We start from the raw sequence: 17,661 nt of genomic DNA, 5'->3' as shown, positions 1-17,661 counted from the left end.
TGCTTGTTGATTCTACAAGTTATTGTACAGAACGTATACAGAAACCACAAGGAATTAGCATCCTGTGGTTTCTTGTTTAGATTTATGATATTTTAAGGCCACTGGATTTGAGGCATTACTACATTTACAGCAATAAAATGAGTGAGTTGAGATTGCTCAACTGCTGTACATCTAAAACACAAGAGGGTGCTGTTATTCCAGTAGAGACCAGTCTAACATGTTTATTTGCTTCAATGGAGCCAAAGAAAAAACAGGGAACATTGTGAAAATCTGCAATAAGTATATTGCTGTGGTTTGGATGTGACGAAACCACAGACTAACAACCTCACACAGAGCTTTAACTGCCCTTTGTCACTGAGATAGCTTCATCTAAGGAGGTGAAAGACAAACAGTGGGTTTACGACAGGATGACCTCAGTGAACACATGATCAATGGCCAAGGATCTCATACCAAGCAGGAGGCACGACTTTCAGTCTCAGCTGTGTCTTTAAAGGAGCTGGAAAGTCTTCTAGACAGGTTGTTTCCTGTTCCAGACTGACTACAGGTAAGCACAGCTTGAGTTTATCTGAATGTGATTAAACAAAATAAATTCTGCTTTAGGTGACAGTCATCAAGTCACTGCTTTTGAGTCTGATTATTGCAGTCATGTGGTCTGATTGAGGTCCTGGGCTGATTAAACACCATGAATACTTAACTGATGTGATTCATTTGCACCAAAACTATTTTTACATGTTATATTATGGAAGACACATTTAGTAAAACTTTATGATGCATTATGAGTAGATTGTTAAGATACACAGTAAAGCAATGTACTGCTGTGGACAGGGTCAGCAGTAAAACATATTTAGCCAATCAAAAAAATCAGTATCGGTTTAAGTGTACCCTATTCTAGCCTTTTTTTTCTGGCAGGAAATTGCCATTGTATAAGCCAAATAAGCCACCAGACTCTATTAGCAGAAACAGTCATTTTACCTCAGAAGAGGTGGAGTTGCTCCTCTACTGCTGCCTCGATTGGTGACTTTGAGGAAGCATCAACTCCCTCACTATTTGCTAAACCCTTTTTTTGTTAAGAAAGGTGGACTGGTTTAAGAAGAGCAGCACCAGATTTGTTCTAAGCTGAGTAATGAGAGCAACATTCTATTTGTTGTTGTTGTTGTTTGTTTGTTTGTTTAGAGACTGACAAGAAAAATCTGCCTAACTTTTTCAGCATAACTCCCATGTGACGTTTTTGTCCTCTTTAAGTCTCTCCATGCGTCCCTGCACCTCACCTTGCAGCTGTCAGTTTGTTTGTGTTTTTGTGTGACTTCAGTATAACTCCAGTATACCTTTAAAACACCATAGTCACACATTAACAAAAAGTAACTACTCAGACCCACTAGACTGACTAACTGGACCCACGGCTCCTGCGTTCTGCCAGGTAAAATGACTGTTTTTGCCAATTGAGTCTGTTTGCTTTGGAGAGAGTGATGTTTGGCTGATATCATGGTGGTTTCCGATCAGAAAAGGCTGTCTGATGGGTAACTGTAGGTAATATATTGACCATGGATAAAAAAAACCCAAACTATCCCTTTAAGTTACCTCTGACTCTAATGGACATTTGTAGACATTTTATTGCACGCAGACTTTTCTCCATCCTCAGTGTGTCTGAGTACGAAGTTTGATTGTCCAGGCTGAGCAGTGGAGCAGTGGGTGAACAGTGATTCCAGGCAACAAATAAACCTCTGAGGAGATAAAGGACATGGACTCCAAAAGTGCTGAGAGTGTCCAGTATGACCGCTGGAATGAGGACAACATCAAGATGAATGCTGGGAGACCACAGTCTACTGTGACGAGGTGAGATGAAAAGACAGCAAGGATTAACAGTGAAGTTTTCATGCTGTTGGGTTTGATATCAGTCTTCCATTAAAAATCAAATATGCTTTAGTCAGTGTCATCTACTTCTGACATCCCCCTTTTCATTTTGTCACAAAGGAGACATTATTGGATAATGAATGTTTTTTTTTTGTTACTGTTAATCCTTTAAAACACTGTGACAAAAATTTCAGATTCAACAAAGAATACTTTTTTTTTTTCAGGTTTAACATTTAAATCCTATATGACTTCATTGCTATAATACTAGTAAGCTTTGTAAAACCTTTATAATCAAAGCAGCTTAGCAGGACATGGAATAAACTAAAACTGTTTGACCTGACTCTGCCTTTCTGTTCATCCACAGGCTCCACGACAGAGTGTGTGTCGGCAACGCTGGAATAGCAGTGAAGGCAGCGGGAGCTTTAGCTGCACTCGTGTCCATTTACATCATAGGATACCTGACAGGATACTACATCCACAGGTGCTGATGGTGGAGCCCAGCTAAGAGAGGAAATACAGTTTAGATAAATTTTGATTTAAGACACAAGCATGCTTATAGCGAAGGCTTTTTGTGCAGAAGGAAAATTAAATCACAAATTCAGTATTCATAGATACTGAAAGCACAGCATCAGTTTCTGATGGGTTTTTGTTTCTTTCATCAATCTTGTGTCCCGGCCTTTTATACAGGAAATTGAAAGTTATATAAACTTTGTAAATTATTATTTATTCTAATTAATATCTGTTGTCTTAATAAAACTTAAGTGTTGCAATAATGCATCAACAAAGAGTCTTCTTCCTCTTCTTCTTTTGTCTTATTGGAGGGTCCACTGCTGCAGTGATTCAGGGGTGATGATCAAACACAGAAGACACAGAACTTCCTTTTACCAGTTTAATAGCAGGTTATATGGTGAGCGAGTGTGGGATCTGTGGGGAATCACAGATAATACATTGAATACGATTGACATTAACAACAACAGAACTACATTCAGATCAGACTATTATGCTCTTGTTACTCTTCTGAGTGCTTATGACAATATCAGTGATGATAATAATAAATTACAGTTACAAACTAAGTCATACTCTTCAATGTTTAGAATTTCAGGCTGTTAAGTTCTCAATACACATTTGTATAACTTGAATGCAGGAAAACACTTGTAAGAGATTTCAAATGCACAGTTCACTTTTAGATGAACAGTTGTTTAGCAGGGGAAAATATAAATGTCTTAAACCAGTGTTTTTTTTTTATCTTTTTGCACCCAATGCACACCATAGGACAAGACAAAATCTCAAGGCACACCTGTATTCATATCTGTGCAAAACAGCCTCTATAACCAGCCTAAACAAGGGAAGCAACAAGTGGGCTGCTAGTCTAATCAGAGGCAGAATTCCCAGACTACAAGTGGGGAAAAATAGGCGTCCGCTCACCATTCACAACTGTTGAAAACTATGATGGCAGCTAGGAAGTGATCACCTAAAATAAACACTATGGCAACTGCTAGTGATGACCGCGATTTAGAGAGGGACTGACAAAAACTATCAATTAAATCATAGTCATTGTAGAGCAGTTTGATATGCTCTGATGATGTAAGAAAACTATGAAAATGATGACTCTTTTAACATAATGCAGTCACTTGTAAGTCTAAAGAATTTTATTTTAATGTAACATTCTGGCCGTGGTTTGTTTTTTGTTTTTTTCATGTACAAAGTGAACAATCTGATGTCAGAGAAACATATATGTGTGTTAAAACAACCTCCCATTGGCAGTTCATGATAAATATTGGCACATTATAAGGACTCAACTGCCAAGACAGTGACTAGATATCTTACTGTTGAAGTGGTGAAGACTCTCAGCTATCTGTTATTCCATACAGAAGAATAGATTTGGCTCATTATTAAGCGTCATTCTACAAAGCTCTTGCTTTAACACACACTAAGTGTTGGTGCTTTGAGAAGGTTTTTATTACAACGTAATCATTTTTCACATATAAAATGACATGATCAACAGTAAAATTTAAACTGTTTTTTGTCACAACATCAAAACTTTCAATTTGTCACGTAATAATGGAAGCAAACGTTACCACTGGTTGCAAATGTGCATGAGAAAACACACCGAGAGGAATAAATAAGATCCATAGGTGTTCATGAGAATAGAAGGGATCCACATAAAACTTTCACACTACACTCCTGACCGACACCGTGCACAGGACTTCTGTGAGACATTACAGTGTGTGGAAAAAAAGAAAACTGCCCTTCAAAGAGAGCAAAATGACCTAACCTCTCTGTGGACGTGAGAAGACAACATCTAGGGAGCATTAGCAAAACAGAGAGTGAATATTTTTACAGTGAAGATACAACACAGCTAACGGTACCGGTGGTTTGTAGAGGCTGCTGGTGGAAGATATTTGAGTTGATATCCAGTATTGTTATACTGGTCTATTGGATGTCCCCTGTAATTTCACTGTCATGGGACAACAGCTACATTTGGATCATCATGTTTCACTGAAGATCTGCACATTAACACAAGACATGACAATAAAATAACAATTACATTCATGCATATCTGTATGGTGTGCGAGCAAATCACAGGAAGACATTAAACGGACTGATTCTGGATTGAAATGTCAGCTCAGTGCATCAGTCCAACCGTACATCCTATATCTCTTTCTTGATGATCAATATAAATATAAACACATGTATCTCTATGACTATTGGGTCTGATGGACTGTGTTATATACTTTGTTTGTGATTCAGCGTCGTCACAGATTGGCTCATGCAGCAGGAAAACTCATTTCTTTCTGCAAAGCAAGGATCTACGTTTTCTGGGCTCTCTCTTCCACGTAGAGCTGCATCTGTTAAAAGACGAGAGCAACCAGAGATCAATAAGAGCAAATGGTGTAATTTGAGCATGACATGGTAATTCTACACGATGTAATTACAGAGTTAAACCATACTTTCCAACCCTTCCGATTTTTCCAGGGTACTCAGACTCATTTTTCATTGCCCTCCCCCAGCTTTCTCCCGATTTCTGATACATTTTCACACCTTACATAAAGGTTTAAAGAAAAGTGGCACATTTCTTTCCAAAGAGCAGACTAATTAATATACTTTTAGAAAAGAAATGGTTAAATATTCATCTACAGTTACTGTGATCAAATTTGAAATTGGACTAGGGCTAAATACTGTGATCCCACTGTGTTTTTAAGCTAATTATAAGTCATCTGCAGGCATCTGTTTCATCTGAGAACCACCAAACCTCCCACATAGGTTTCAAAATCCTCCCTATTTTTGAAGTTTAAAAGTTGGCAAGTATGGGTTAAACATGGACTTGATTTTGGCATCTAAGTTTTTGTCTTTGGACAGACAAACTGATCAGTGAGAGGGATGTTTATTTCTGCTCACTTTTACAATGTCAGATGTCATGGTCTTCAGTGGGATGAGTCGAGGCTCCTGCATGTGGACTTCCTGCTCATCAGCAACAATCCATGGAAAATCCTGAAGAAGGAATGAATGTGACACAACACATGCAAAGCATTATTTATCGTTTACATATTATTAGACCTGATACCAATACTACTAATAATAGGTAATCTGTACTTTTGCAGTGTCTTAAAATCTCACCTTGATGACTTGAACCTTCTCCATGTTGCGTGTAGCAGCATCTCTGGTATGAACTAGGACCGTAAATGAACAACCTGTGAAAAAAAACAAGAACAGGTGAGATGAATAAAACTATGATTTGTATTGATTCCCATCTTAATATTATTTACATGCCATAACATCTCCTTAAAGGGTGACTCAGTTATTTTTCAACCTGGACCCTATTTCCTTATGTGAGCAAGAGGGAAGTCAGACATCATACAAGCAGCGGGGAGAAATGGCAGACTCAGCCAGAATATTTTTACATCAGACAAGGTGGATTAAAAGTTTATTTCAACCAAACCAGAGCTGGTGATTGTTGGAACAGTGGAGGAATGAGCCAAAACATTTCGTGAGTTTAATATTGTTTCTCTCAAAATGAATTAAGTGTGTTTCATGATGATAAAATTATTCTTTCTGCAAAGGGAGTCTGCTTAGTTTGGCGAGAGCAACAAAACTTGTTGTACTTTTTAAAAAAGGTCAATCTCTGTAGGGATCCTTACAATAATGTTGCCAGACACTAAGAACATTTTGATTTTCAATTCTATTTCATATTACAAAGGGGAGCATGACTGGAATAATTTGGCAACCGTTGGTGTAGAGACTGTGAGGTACTAATACTAGATAATGGGCTGAATCATGCCAGAAAATCAGAGCAAATCAATTTTAAAAATCTTCATACAATTTTCATGAATACTGAAGTGAGGCAGAGATTAGCATGTATTTGTCGTGTGCTTCTACTTAAGTAATCAGCTATACCTGGTGGATTATTATTTAAAACAGCATCACACACGCTGATCTTCAGGATGAATGCCCTCAGCAGCTGCTCCACATGTGACAGTAACGTGTCAGAGCTGTAACAACAAAATCACATGATTGACCAGGATCACCTTGAAATGTATAACAAAAAAGAATACTATTTCTGTTCATTACTAAAAAATAATAAGAAGGAAAAACCTGATGGACAGCAGTGTAGGTTGGGAAATCTCAAACACAAATCTCTCCACTGGATGATGTTCCTTGTCCATGATAACCACGACCACCTTCTCGGCATCGTTCTAGGCGGCAAATGGAAAACTTCTGCAATGTTTACACATAAAAGAGAGATGTTTCCTAAACTGACCTCAGCATCAGGGCATGTCTTACCTTCTCAATGAGTGGCTTTACGCAATGAAGAGTGTCTTGAATGTACTGATTCAGCTCTGGGTGACATGACATCTGGACATAAACACACCAAAAACAGGAGACCAGTATTAGAGATATAAATAGGTAAGCCTTCCTAAATTGTGTGAGCATATCGAAATTACACATAAATTCATCTGTACCTGCACAGGTACGTTGTATTTCTTCCTCTTCTGAAATATGCCAGAGGGATAGACTTCACGGACATACAGGATGAGATGAATAGCGACCTCCAAGAACTCACACAAGATGTCAGCAACCACTGTATAATAAAAAAAAAATAAATAAATAAAAAAAAAGATAAATAAACAGAATAATATGTTCCCTGATTAAATCCATTTACCGCCAAACTCAATGCAAATACCAGTCAATTTAGCGATACCGCATTGCTCATCTATAATGTTAAGCACCACAGGGCGACAGCGAGTTATAGGAGACTTTACAAATACTAAACACTGGTTTATATTACAGCTACGCCGAACAGGTCAGCATACTAGAGTGAATGATTTAGTATACATATGTTAAGGAGTTATCTCCTCGTAGCCAATATCTAGTTTAATTGGAAAATAAATCAGCTGGATATGGTGCAGTCATTCGAGTTACCTGCTACTAGCTTACTAGCTTAAGGACGAATGCCTCACCGTCTCAATCCATTTAGTTCGTTTTTCTCTTACCTTGACCAAAATTGAGGTCTTGTCTTGTCAGAGTTGTCATATTTTCTTTCCCAAATCCTGTCAAATAAACCGAGTGGCTTATTTTCTCGCTAGCTAACGTTAGCAAAGTGAGGTCTGTCAGGGGTTCATCATCTAGTTGAGGTTGTTTTTAGTTGTTAAAAATGCCTCTTTTGTGGCCGGCTGGTGTGACGATGGCAACCAATTAGAAGGAAATGATGATTATAAAAAACACAAATGCAGAATTGAAAACGAACTGAGGATAAAAATTTCACGACCCGAACCGCGGCTTTTCCTCTGTTACCAAAGCTAATTCAAAGCTTCGCCGCGCATTGCATTGACGTCACTTGTTGTTTACACGCTGCATGCCGGCCGCTAGTGATGACGTTTTTTGCCCAGACCTTGAAATTTTGTGATTCTGTTATTTGTGTTTTTATTATGTACAACTTACATAACACTAGACTTGTACATACAGTTTATTTATTTATTTATTTATTTTAATCATGTGACTTAAGGCTTGAAAATTCTCATGTATTTCTTATCGAACCCTATGCAGTAGTAGTAGTAGAATCATTATCATTACCAATACTAATAGTCTTGTCACAATTGCAGTATGATAAAACAAAACACAATATTTAAGAATGAAATGTTCTTTCAATAGCATTCGTATCAGTTACCAGGCTCAGTTTTAATCACAATAAAGTATAGCTTGTGTGCTTGAAGAGGGAAAAGCCTAATGGAAGTGTAATAGCAAGCCAAATATGTGATGCAAAATTGATCAACTGTGAGTTGTTTGCATGTAACATGATGATTACTGTTGAGATAAATCAGCATATAATAAATGTCTGTTGTGCAAGGTCTTGAGTCTAGGGCTGAAACAATTAATCAATTATTAAATTAATTGCCAACTATTTGGATAATCAATTAATCAGTTTGAGTCATTTTAGGAGAAAAAAGTCAAAATTCTTTGATTTGAGCATCTTAAATGTAAATATTTTCGATGAAAAATTAAAATGAAAACATGCAGTTTTGAGAAGAAAGAAGAAATATCACAAAATTCAATACAAGTGCATAAAATTATTTAGCATTGGTGATTACTGCGTTAGTCAAGTAGTCCTGACCCATGGTTTGTTTTATTTGTGTGATTTCTACTCTGTTCATAAAAGGGTAGGTTAGCAAAAAAATATAAATACCTGCAAAATGTAATTTGATGTAGTGGATATAATGTTGCAATTATATTTTCACAGCTTTCAGAATGTGGTGGAAGAACCCCAAAATAAAAAGGGGTATTTTACATCATTATGTCATGCCATTTATCATAAAGGACAATTCTTGTACGATGACTACTAATTTGATGCAGAGCTGCTCTGAGCTATGATGGAATATTAGGGCCATTAGGTAGACCAACGTTTAAATAAACAAATTAACACATAAATATACATAGAAAAAAAATCAGAAATTCTCTAACAAAGTGTCAAGACTCACAAATTGATGAAAAAACAGAAATTCTGATATTCTCTGAGATGAATGTAAAACATTTAATAGACAAAAACTTAGAAAAACTGTAATTTTGTCACTGTGCAAGGTTTTGATTCAAACTTCATAGTTCCTGATACCACCTCATCCAAGTCAGTTTATTGTTTTGCATATAACATTGCTATTTCTGACCCCTGACCCTGAATATTAAATAAGATCTTATTTAAGTTTGTATTAACTGCTAATAGCTGAGAGCCATGTAACCTTATTATCAGCTGAATTTAAAATCCATTATCTTGAAATACAGAGTCACCAGAATAGAGTCCTCACCGTCCAAATACTTGTGGAGTGTACTGTGGATGTGGCACATCAATCACTTCTAACACTCAGCTCGGTGGACTCCGATGAAGAGGCTGTTGTTTCTGTCTAATGTTTTGTTGTATGAGGTGTGTTTGGTGTGCAGCTCTCTAGAGGCTTAAAAACTGTCAGGGGATAAATCGATCGTCTTGTTTCGTTAAATTTAACCCAGTTCAACTGAAGACCTCACAGGAAAAGTCAAATCAAGCGGAACAACATTAGCGGAAGTCATGCGTTTTTACGTTCAAAATATAACCATACACATCTGGAAGAAAGAGTAGTCACCGGGCATCTGTGTTAGCCTACTTGAATGCTGCAACACTCGGGCAAAATAAAATTTAAAGGTAGAATCAGTAGAATTTGTCTGAGCTGTTCATAAATAAACCAGAAAGACGGTTTATTGTTGAGCCTTATTCCCAGGACGTCAAAAACTAACGTTTTGGGTAGGTGAAGCATTCTGCAGCAAAATAATGGGAAATACAGGCAGAGGGCAGTGTCTGTGTAAATACAGTCACCACACACTTTTCACCATAATTCTTCATGACTGAGCCTATTGTTGTTGTTCTTTCTTTGTTATTGTTGTTTTTTAGGAAAATGATGGACATTATATAAAAATAACAGCAATCCCATTCGTTTTGCAGGGTTGGTCGACAAAAAAACTGTCGAAATATCTAAAGGACCACCTGTTTCACTGAAATTAAATTATAAGGTGATCAAGTGTTTGTTATATTCAGCCGATCAAATTTCCTAGCGGCACCAAATTCATTAACTACGCTAAGGTGGCTTTTATTTTGAAAAAGCAGCGCGTCAAACAGGAAGTGCTGGTTTTTACAGACAGCGATGCAAACACACATCAGTCATCAGTGTGATAACTGCGGGAGAAGGTGATGAGGTTCACACTGACCAGGCTTATTCTGCAGATATTCTGACAATGAGTTGACGCTTACAAAAGGTAGGCAACGTGCTCGCATTGAACGACCCATTTTTGATTAGTAATAGGTTAGCTAACTACATGTGTAATTTAGACTAACGGTTTTGTATGGGAAATGTCTCTTCTAAGCTAACCAACGATGGTAACAGAGAGATATACACTAAAGGAGGTAGCGGTTCATTCAAATGAAAAACTGTGACAAGTGCTCCGAGAATGAAATATCGTAAATATTGTCTAATATATAAGTCCAGCAGTATTTTCCCGTCACACCTGACCTTAATTAGATGTAAACATGACTTAGCTAACATTTTCCATACATATCTGTCAGTCATATATTAACTGCCCTTGGCTGCCAGACCACAGTCAGTTCTGTTTATAGCAGCTGTAAAAATGTGTCTTCAGGTATTGAGGACTGCTGTCTTTATAACGGGACACACTGGTCTTCGTTGCAGGTTGTGAAACTGTGCAAGTCATGCCTTTTTTGGAATTCATAGCTGGCAGTATTTCAGGTAAAAATGGGAGACAGTCCGACATAACTAGTATTTGTTTTTGTGTATATGTGCAGGAATAACATTTCCTTGTTGGTTATTACAGGTGCCGTGGGACTGGCAGTTGGACACCCATTAGACACTGTGAAGGTTGTATGACCAGATTCATAAACATGGCTTTGACTGGGTTGCACCAACAAAGATTCACCTGATGAATCACTGTTTAAGTCTGAAATATGCTGCATTATACGTTTTATCAGTCTGTAACTTAAGAAAGATTAAACCTTTGTAGTGGGTGTTCTTTGGATCAAAAAGCATTACTCTGGAAATCTGGGGCAGTTGGTAATGACCTTTATTTACACACAAGCAGGAACAGGAACTTGAGCTGACGTGGAAACACAGGTAACAGTTTGTTCTTCGGGCTTGGAGCCCAAACACAGTCTCTGAATGGGTTGAGCCAAACCTGGACGCGGGACCGAGGGAGAAGACGTGAGCCGTTGGACCCGTACAAAGTCTGTTCTCTTGCAGGCAGGAGTGACAGAGAGAGGCTTACTGGAGGCAAGGTCGACGAGGTGAGGGATCCATAACCAGAAGAGCAGGCCGACGATGAGGAGCGTGCAGCAGGGAGGTCAGGGCCAGGTGGAGGAGTTGGAGCCGGGAGAGGTGACATAAGCCGGAGACGCCGAGGCAGAACACGTGGTCGGGGACAGAAGGCTGGTAAGTTTACCAGGAGGGTAAACTGGGAGAATGGAGCTGTGACAGAAACCCCCCCTCAAGGGATGACCCCTGACGTCCCAAAAACAAAGTTCAAGCCAAGCCAGGTAGGTGGAGGGGGCCTGGTGGAGGGCTAAAACTCTTCCAAGACATCCATCTCAACCTCCTCTTCATCCTCGTCGCTGGACGCTTTGGACAACAGGGAGGACAGAGTCTTTATGTTGGTGCCCCCACCCACAGTGGGGATCCTGAAGGGCTGGTCAGAGTGACAGCGATGGAACTCGCGGATGAGCTGCGCATCCAGGATGTGACGAGCCGCAACCCCTGACCTCTCCTCTGGGCTGTATCCCTCCGAGTCAACAAGGTACTGGAGACCCCTCCCAGGGCGGCGGGAGCACAGCAGGTGGCGAACCGTGAAGACAGGACCCCCATCAATGATCCGGGGAGGTGGTGGCGGCTGAGAAGCAGGCATCAACGGACTCTCTCGAACCGGCTCGACCCTGGAGACATGGAAGGTTGGGTGGATCCGCAGGGCGCGGGGCAGCTTGAGTCTGACAGCTGCAGGGTTGATGACCTTCTCAATGAAGTCAGTGAAGGTAGCGACAGTGTGAGAGCCCCCCAACTTTAGTTTAGGTGAAACTCAACCTATTTAATTCTGTCGCACCAAAATGTGATCCAGTATTAACTTTGAATTTAGACTTGAGGAGGTTTCACTGTCAAAATAGGTGCCTATTTGATGGATGGATTTGATGGATTGAGAAAAATAAAAAAAGATGATAATCCAACCAACAAATTCTTCTCAAAGAATGAGAAATTAGAGCTTCTCTTCCAGCCATCATAACTAGGCTAACTAACTTTTAAGCCTGCTAGCAAACAATGTAATTTTTTAATTTTCTCTGCTCTTTTATACTTACTTGGTCCTGACAATACTTAAATTATTTGTTTATTTATTCATGCATTTATTTATTTATTTTGGGTAAGGAAGCATCTCCACATTGATCAAATCTCCAAACTGATTTAATTTCATTTTTGGTGGGTTCACCAAGATGACTTTTTTTATTTAGCTCAATTTAAATCTGCGTTATTTTAAACCTAGTTTTGCTTAACTCTGATTATAATTAATCTTAGCTTAAATTTAATTTTGTTGGTGCAACCCAGTCTAAATGCATAAAAGCAGCTCAGTCTGACATCTTGTGTTTTATTTGTAGGTGCGTCTGCAGGCCCAGTCTGGGTATAAAGGGATATTTCACTGCGTGGCTAAAACATACTCTCATGAAGGGGTAGGTGTCTTGTTCTCTTCAGCTGTTTCACCAGATATCACTGCAAAAGTGATTTCCACTGGAAAACACACCACAAAAAGTACTGATGCTTATATATCTGTTTATTATGCCTTTATTATATCAGCTCCGTGGATTCTTCAAGGGCATGGCATTTCCAGTGCTGACCACAGGCATCACCAACTCTGTTGTCTTTGGCTCTTACAGTAATGCCTTAGATTACCTCACTCAGTCTCAGCGCAGTGACCGCACTCAAAGCAAACCTGCCTCTGCTGCCCAGGTCTTCGCTGCCGGCTGCTTCTCAGGCCTGGTGCAGGTAAGAACACTGGATGTTCACTGGCTGGTTTCATCCAAAGCACTTTAAAAGACCACTGACACAGACACTACTGGAATAATGACTGTTAGAGTTCCACAGGACGACAAGTGCTATGAAACTGATCATTCTCAGGGTGTGAAAATTTAGAGGTAACAGCAAATAATTTTTTTTAGTTATAATTCTAGTTTTATATAGCATGAGTGTTCCCCACCGACTATAAAGAAGGCAAAGAGGAGGAGTTGAGATGAGTGAAGATAAGACTTAAAGTGCTGTTCTGTGGCCAAGAGGCCAAGGTTCATGAAAATCTAAAGTGTAGCATTTCTTGTGTCAGTAAAGGGGGGGGGGGGGTGAACTCAGTCATTAGAATTCAGTATGAGAGAACCATGAAGACCATTCTTATGGGAAAATCTGTCCATTAGTCTTTACGATATCATGTCATGGGCCTCGGTGTTAGTCAGGAGTGAATTCTGACCTGCCGGTGCTGGATCATGAGCACTTTTAATGGCAATCACTGTTCACATCTGACCACCAGGGGGCCTCCAAGACGTTCCCAGTCGAGATTTCCTCTTATCCACAAAGCTGAGCCGCCGACAGCAACTTAGACTTTACTTGAACCAAGACAAATGGAGCATGAATGAGATTTACATACTACTGTATGTGCGCAGTGTCTGCATATAGAGGTCTGCCCAAGGTTGCTGAATTCCTCATAAAAATACAAAAACAAGATGAACAAATACTGATGCGATAAAGGTTTAACTAACTATTATTTGTTAATAAGACAAACTTCTCCAAGATAAAATGCAAGAATAGTGAAATGAGCCATAGTTTGTAGGGACAGATACACCAAGTGACCTCAAACAGCCTCAGCCACTAGGGGGTTTTTGGACAACAATGGCACAGAGGATTAATCAGGTTATACAGACAGGAAGTGTTACTTTTAGTCCTTGTTATCTTTAGTGTTTTCATGGGATTTTTTGGTGGTTAAAAAAAAGTGGAATATACCACTTTTAAAAAACAGACCAATTTAAAGACCCATTCTTTAAATGTTTTTTTTAAGCTTTATGTAATAAAACTACAAAATAAAACAAAAAGAATTTGTACTAAAACAAAATCCTTAACACTTGAAACCATTCATTAAACACAATTTGGGTGAACTGACCCTTTAACTTGATCTGCTTTCAGGTTGCTGTGTGTGCACCCATTGATCTAGTGAAGGTGCGTCTGCAGGGTCAGACGACTGCTGCCCGATACCGTGGCCCCTTTCATTGTGTGGCTGTGATTCTGAAGGAGGAGGGACCCAGGGGTCTGTTCAGAGGAGGGCTGGCCCTCGCCCTGAGGGACGTACCCTGCTATGGACTCTACTTTTTGCCTTACGAGGTCACTCGAAAGGCTCTAACTGAGACGGGCAAAGAGCCAGGTCAGTTTCAGAGGCAGCAGTTGACAGTACAGACCCTCAGTAAATGTGTAACCAGGGTCATGGGTGAAATATGGAAGGTCGTTTCTGTCAGGAATAATAATAGATGAAATGTTTGAAATACTCATTCTAAATCTAAATTGACATGGTAAGCTATTTTGACTCTGTAGCTTATAAGGTCTTGTGAGTTTTGTCTGTTTGTTGTGCATATATGATAAGATACCAAACAGATTTTTAAAAAAAAGCAACAGATGCAGTCCATTTGTCTCTGGTCAGAGGTTTTGTTGACTGAGAAAGTTTATTTGGTTTTGATGTTTCTTTTATTCTTCAGTAATTTTTCAGTACGTCACTTCAAAGATTTACATTATCTGCTGAACTGCTCTGCCCTCAGGTACATTTGCCATATTGATGGCAGGCGGCGTGGCGGGCGTGGTGACCTGGGCCTTTGCCACGCCCATGGACGTGGTGAAAGCCCGGCTTCAGATGTCGGGGGCCGGCGGTCGGGAGTACAGCGGCGTCCTCCACTGCATGAGAATGAGCGTCAGAGAGGAGGGAGTGAGGGTCTTTTTCAAAGGCCTCCTTCTGAACAGCCTGAGGGCGTTCCCTGTCAACGCCATCACCTTCCTCAGCTACGAGAGTCTCATGAGGGTTTTCTGTCCCCCGGCGAGATGACCTCACTCTTGACTCTGAGCAGATACACTTGTCTTACAGATTGAAAGGTCTTCCTGTGCTGTGAAAATTTCCCATACACATATTAACTATAGGTTGGATAATCTCAGGGCAGCTTTAATCAGTTCATGCAGTCTCATTATTAGACTTTTTTTTTAGATGAAGAGCCTTTAATACTGTTTTAAAATGTTTAATGTCTGTGTGGAATAGGTCAACTCTCATCCAGCTAAAATCAGAAACTTGAACACACTCCGACTGCTCCAGCTGATCTCCTGTGACTTGAACTGCTTTGATGGTTGTTATCAAGGTTAAACTGCTCATGTTTACTGGAAATCAAATCCAGTAAACAGAATATGTGAATGTGAAGGTTATAACTTTGCATATAGATATGTTTTTTATTAGAACTTTTTTAATTTCAAATTTTATTCCTGTCAACTGGGCACAAAAAGTGATCTAATAAATAATACAAAGACTATAGTTGGTTTTATTACGGGTGTCTGGTGTAACGAGTCATTCTAGTAAAAACTGTACTTGAAGGCCACATATTTAACCCTCTATGGTACACAGTATGATGATAGTTGGTAAAAACAAAAAAAAAGTAGGGTTTTTATGTCACCAACTAAACAAAATTTGTGCATTAACTTAAAGCAATACTGTACCATAACAGTAAATAATGAAAAAATAAGTTATTGTTTAAATTTGATAAATATTGATAAATAAATATACAACTGCCTCACCACTTAAAAATGTATGCCATGTGAAACAGAATTAAAAATAATTATAATAATAATAATAATTAAATAAATAATTAAAAATGCACTCTGTTCATAGGTTTGTCTGAATGTGAAAGTAACAATGCAATGAAAGTTTATTTTAGCAAACGTTACATCCGCAATCTATCAAACTAAACTATCATAACCCTCCTCAAAACAAGACAGCGAGTCACATATTTGTTAGCAACTTTTTGATTTTAACAGTCCTCTGTTACTTAATTATCAAGTAAAGTACGTTTAACAAAAATAAATAAAAACTAAAACTTGTGAGGAAGGCCGGAAAAAGAAGGAATTCAGCGTGACATGAGAGTCATTTGGTCATTTGACAAATTAAAACACTTCTGTTAGTTTCCTTCCTTCCTTCCATTTTTTTGAAAGAACAGCACCATAATTGAGGATGTACTCTGTAAGTGCAAAGGGTAAAAATGGGTATGTTGCTTTGGGGAAACACCGTACCATAGAGGATTAATCAAACTGTATATGAGTCTGTGAAATGTTGCGTAAGTAAAGTTCAGTCTCCAAATGTGAAGATTAACTCACTGTAAATGAATAGTGTTTGTCAGTTTAATATGCTGCTACATCTGTCTACTCTGTACACACCCCCATGGAAAAGATAGTGATTAATTTAAAGTGTTCAGATATCTTTTATCAGACACTTGTAAGTTAAATATATGACAGTAAACCCACATTCAGTATCCTAGTAGTTATGTCTAATATGAAACTTAGATGAGCTGGGCAAACAGTCAAATAGAAAACTTGTAAGTATTGTATAAGAACCTCACAAGACAAATAAGATCTCACATATATGAGACATTCAACTAAAAACATGGTATGTATTAATAAATATAAAGCATATGTCTTTATGAACATAAAAGGCAGACATTTTAAAGAAAAATTTTGTGTTGAAATATTTTATTTAAAATTACAAATATGAGGCTCCTGCTCTTAGCTTGCAGCTGTCACTGGTTTTTGGTTTGCTGTGGACTGACATCAGATGTTGTTGTCTCTCATTTCATCCATATAGTGTTTCACATGGTTTGTCTTGTCCTCTTGAGTCAGCAGTCCTGCTCAAAAAAAGTCAAGGTGGGATTTGGTGGACCCCGAGTTAAAGCTGCCATAATCAATATATTTATATGTGGAAAAAAATCTTCGTCTAAATAGTGAGAGTTGCTAGTTCTCTGAAGAATTACCAAGACGGTGTGATGAATCAGATCTCTTTACTTCATGCAGCATGGAGAGAAGACTCTAGCACAGTGTTCTCTGAAGGTCTTACAAAGCATCTTGCCTTATATGCAAAACAACAGTTGCTGATTCTGTAACCGTGTCGATTCAATCATTCCTTTAACAATGTGTAGGCACACTAGTCTTCCTGAGTATACTGTTCCACTGATTTGATTGATTGATTGTTCACTCAGGCTTACAGTCACCTTCCTCTTTCAGAACTTACATACAGAGACTCACAAAATTAGTACATTGATTATTCATCAAATTTGTTCATCTTCCACATATATTAAAAGGACAGTCCTCCCCAAAATCAAAAATACAATTTCCCCCTGGCCTGTAGTGCTATTTATTCATCTGGATAGTTTTCACGTGAGCCGCAGAGTTTTGGAGATTTCGGATGCAGAGATGTCTCGCCAATATAATGTGAGTTAACAACCAGCTGGGTAATAAAGTGGGACAAATATTTTTTTCTCAAGAATAAGTAGAGGCTAAAACAAAGCTAGAACAAGAGTTATTTTTTGGACTAATATTCGTCTGGTGTCATAACATGACTTAAAATGAATCCTAATACTGCTCCATGTTTGTTAATACATTTGCAATACAAACCTTTTAAAGGGGGATATTGTCTGATGTTTACGACCTGTTGTGCTGCCCCTTTGTGGCAAAAAATATCATTGAGGGT

At 38.7% G+C, this 17,661-nt stretch overlaps 3 protein-coding genes across 4 annotated transcripts; 2 read left to right on the top strand and 1 right to left on the bottom strand.

The window, feature by feature from the left end:
• The first annotated feature begins 228 nt into the window (after positions 1-228).
• smim1 (small integral membrane protein 1) lies at positions 229-2,638 on the top strand. Of its 2 annotated transcripts, none has more exons than XM_084721645.1 (3): positions 229-544; positions 1,670-1,833; positions 2,216-2,638. In XM_084721645.1, the coding sequence occupies exons 2-3, from the start codon at positions 1,739-1,741 to the stop codon at positions 2,337-2,339; spliced, it is 219 nt and encodes a 72-aa protein (XP_084577771.1). In that variant the 5' UTR covers positions 229-544; positions 1,670-1,738; the 3' UTR covers positions 2,340-2,638. The 2 variants fall into 2 exon arrangements, with proteins under 2 accessions (XP_084577771.1, XP_084577770.1); XM_084721644.1 differs by having other exon boundaries at positions 254-544; positions 1,640-1,833.
• Positions 2,639-3,556: 918 nt separating this feature from the next.
• On the bottom strand, positions 3,557-7,636 carry mad2l2 (mitotic arrest deficient 2 like 2). Its single transcript, XM_084721643.1, has 8 exons — positions 7,344-7,636; positions 6,813-6,931; positions 6,634-6,705; positions 6,445-6,545; positions 6,247-6,341; positions 5,470-5,543; positions 5,251-5,343; positions 3,557-4,700 (listed from the first exon to the last, which is right to left on the bottom strand). Exons 1-8 carry the CDS (start codon positions 7,381-7,383, stop codon positions 4,662-4,664), a joined length of 633 nt encoding a protein of 210 aa, XP_084577769.1. The 5' UTR covers positions 7,384-7,636; the 3' UTR covers positions 3,557-4,661.
• A 2,389-nt stretch (positions 7,637-10,025) lies between these two features.
• slc25a45 (solute carrier family 25 member 45) lies at positions 10,026-15,455 on the top strand. Its single transcript, XM_084721642.1, has 7 exons — positions 10,026-10,125; positions 10,557-10,613; positions 10,699-10,742; positions 12,515-12,586; positions 12,711-12,899; positions 14,082-14,316; positions 14,705-15,455. Exons 2-7 carry the CDS (start codon positions 10,577-10,579, stop codon positions 14,983-14,985), a joined length of 858 nt encoding a protein of 285 aa, XP_084577768.1. The 5' UTR covers positions 10,026-10,125; positions 10,557-10,576; the 3' UTR covers positions 14,986-15,455.
• Positions 15,456-17,661: the final 2,206 nt, after the last annotated feature.

This window comes from Lutjanus erythropterus, chromosome 6, assembly GCF_056507025.1.
Source record: "Lutjanus erythropterus isolate fLutEry1 chromosome 6, fLutEry1.hap2, whole genome shotgun sequence".
In the NCBI taxonomy this organism is placed as follows: domain Eukaryota; kingdom Metazoa; phylum Chordata; class Actinopteri; order Lutjaniformes; family Lutjanidae; genus Lutjanus; species Lutjanus erythropterus.
The sequence above is the reverse complement of the archived record's forward strand: the minus strand, read 5'-3'. Positions and strand labels throughout refer to the sequence as shown.

Excerpts from the sequence above, each read along its gene's own strand:
- smim1 (XM_084721645.1), top strand. The coding sequence starts at position 1,739 with ATGGACTCCAAAAGTGCTGAGAGTGTCCAGTATGACCGCTGGAATGAG. Across the intron at positions 1,834-2,215 it reads CCACAGTCTACTGTGACGAG|GCTCCACGACAGAGTGTGTG; the intron begins GTGAGATGAAAA and ends GTTCATCCACAG.
- mad2l2 (XM_084721643.1), bottom strand. The coding sequence starts at position 7,383 with ATGACAACTCTGACAAGACAAGACCTCAATTTTGGTCAAG. Across the intron at positions 6,932-7,343 it reads AGACCTCAATTTTGGTCAAG|TGGTTGCTGACATCTTGTGT; the intron begins GTAAGAGAAAAA and ends TTTATTATACAG. Across the intron at positions 5,344-5,469 it reads AGAAGGTTCAAGTCATCAAG|GATTTTCCATGGATTGTTGC; the intron begins GTGAGATTTTAA and ends TTCCTTCTTCAG.
- slc25a45 (XM_084721642.1), top strand. The coding sequence starts at position 10,577 with ATGCCTTTTTTGGAATTCATAGCTGGCAGTATTTCAG. Across the intron at positions 10,743-12,514 it reads ACCCATTAGACACTGTGAAG|GTGCGTCTGCAGGCCCAGTC; the intron begins GTTGTATGACCA and ends TTTTATTTGTAG. Across the intron at positions 12,587-12,710 it reads AAACATACTCTCATGAAGGG|CTCCGTGGATTCTTCAAGGG; the intron begins GTAGGTGTCTTG and ends TTATTATATCAG.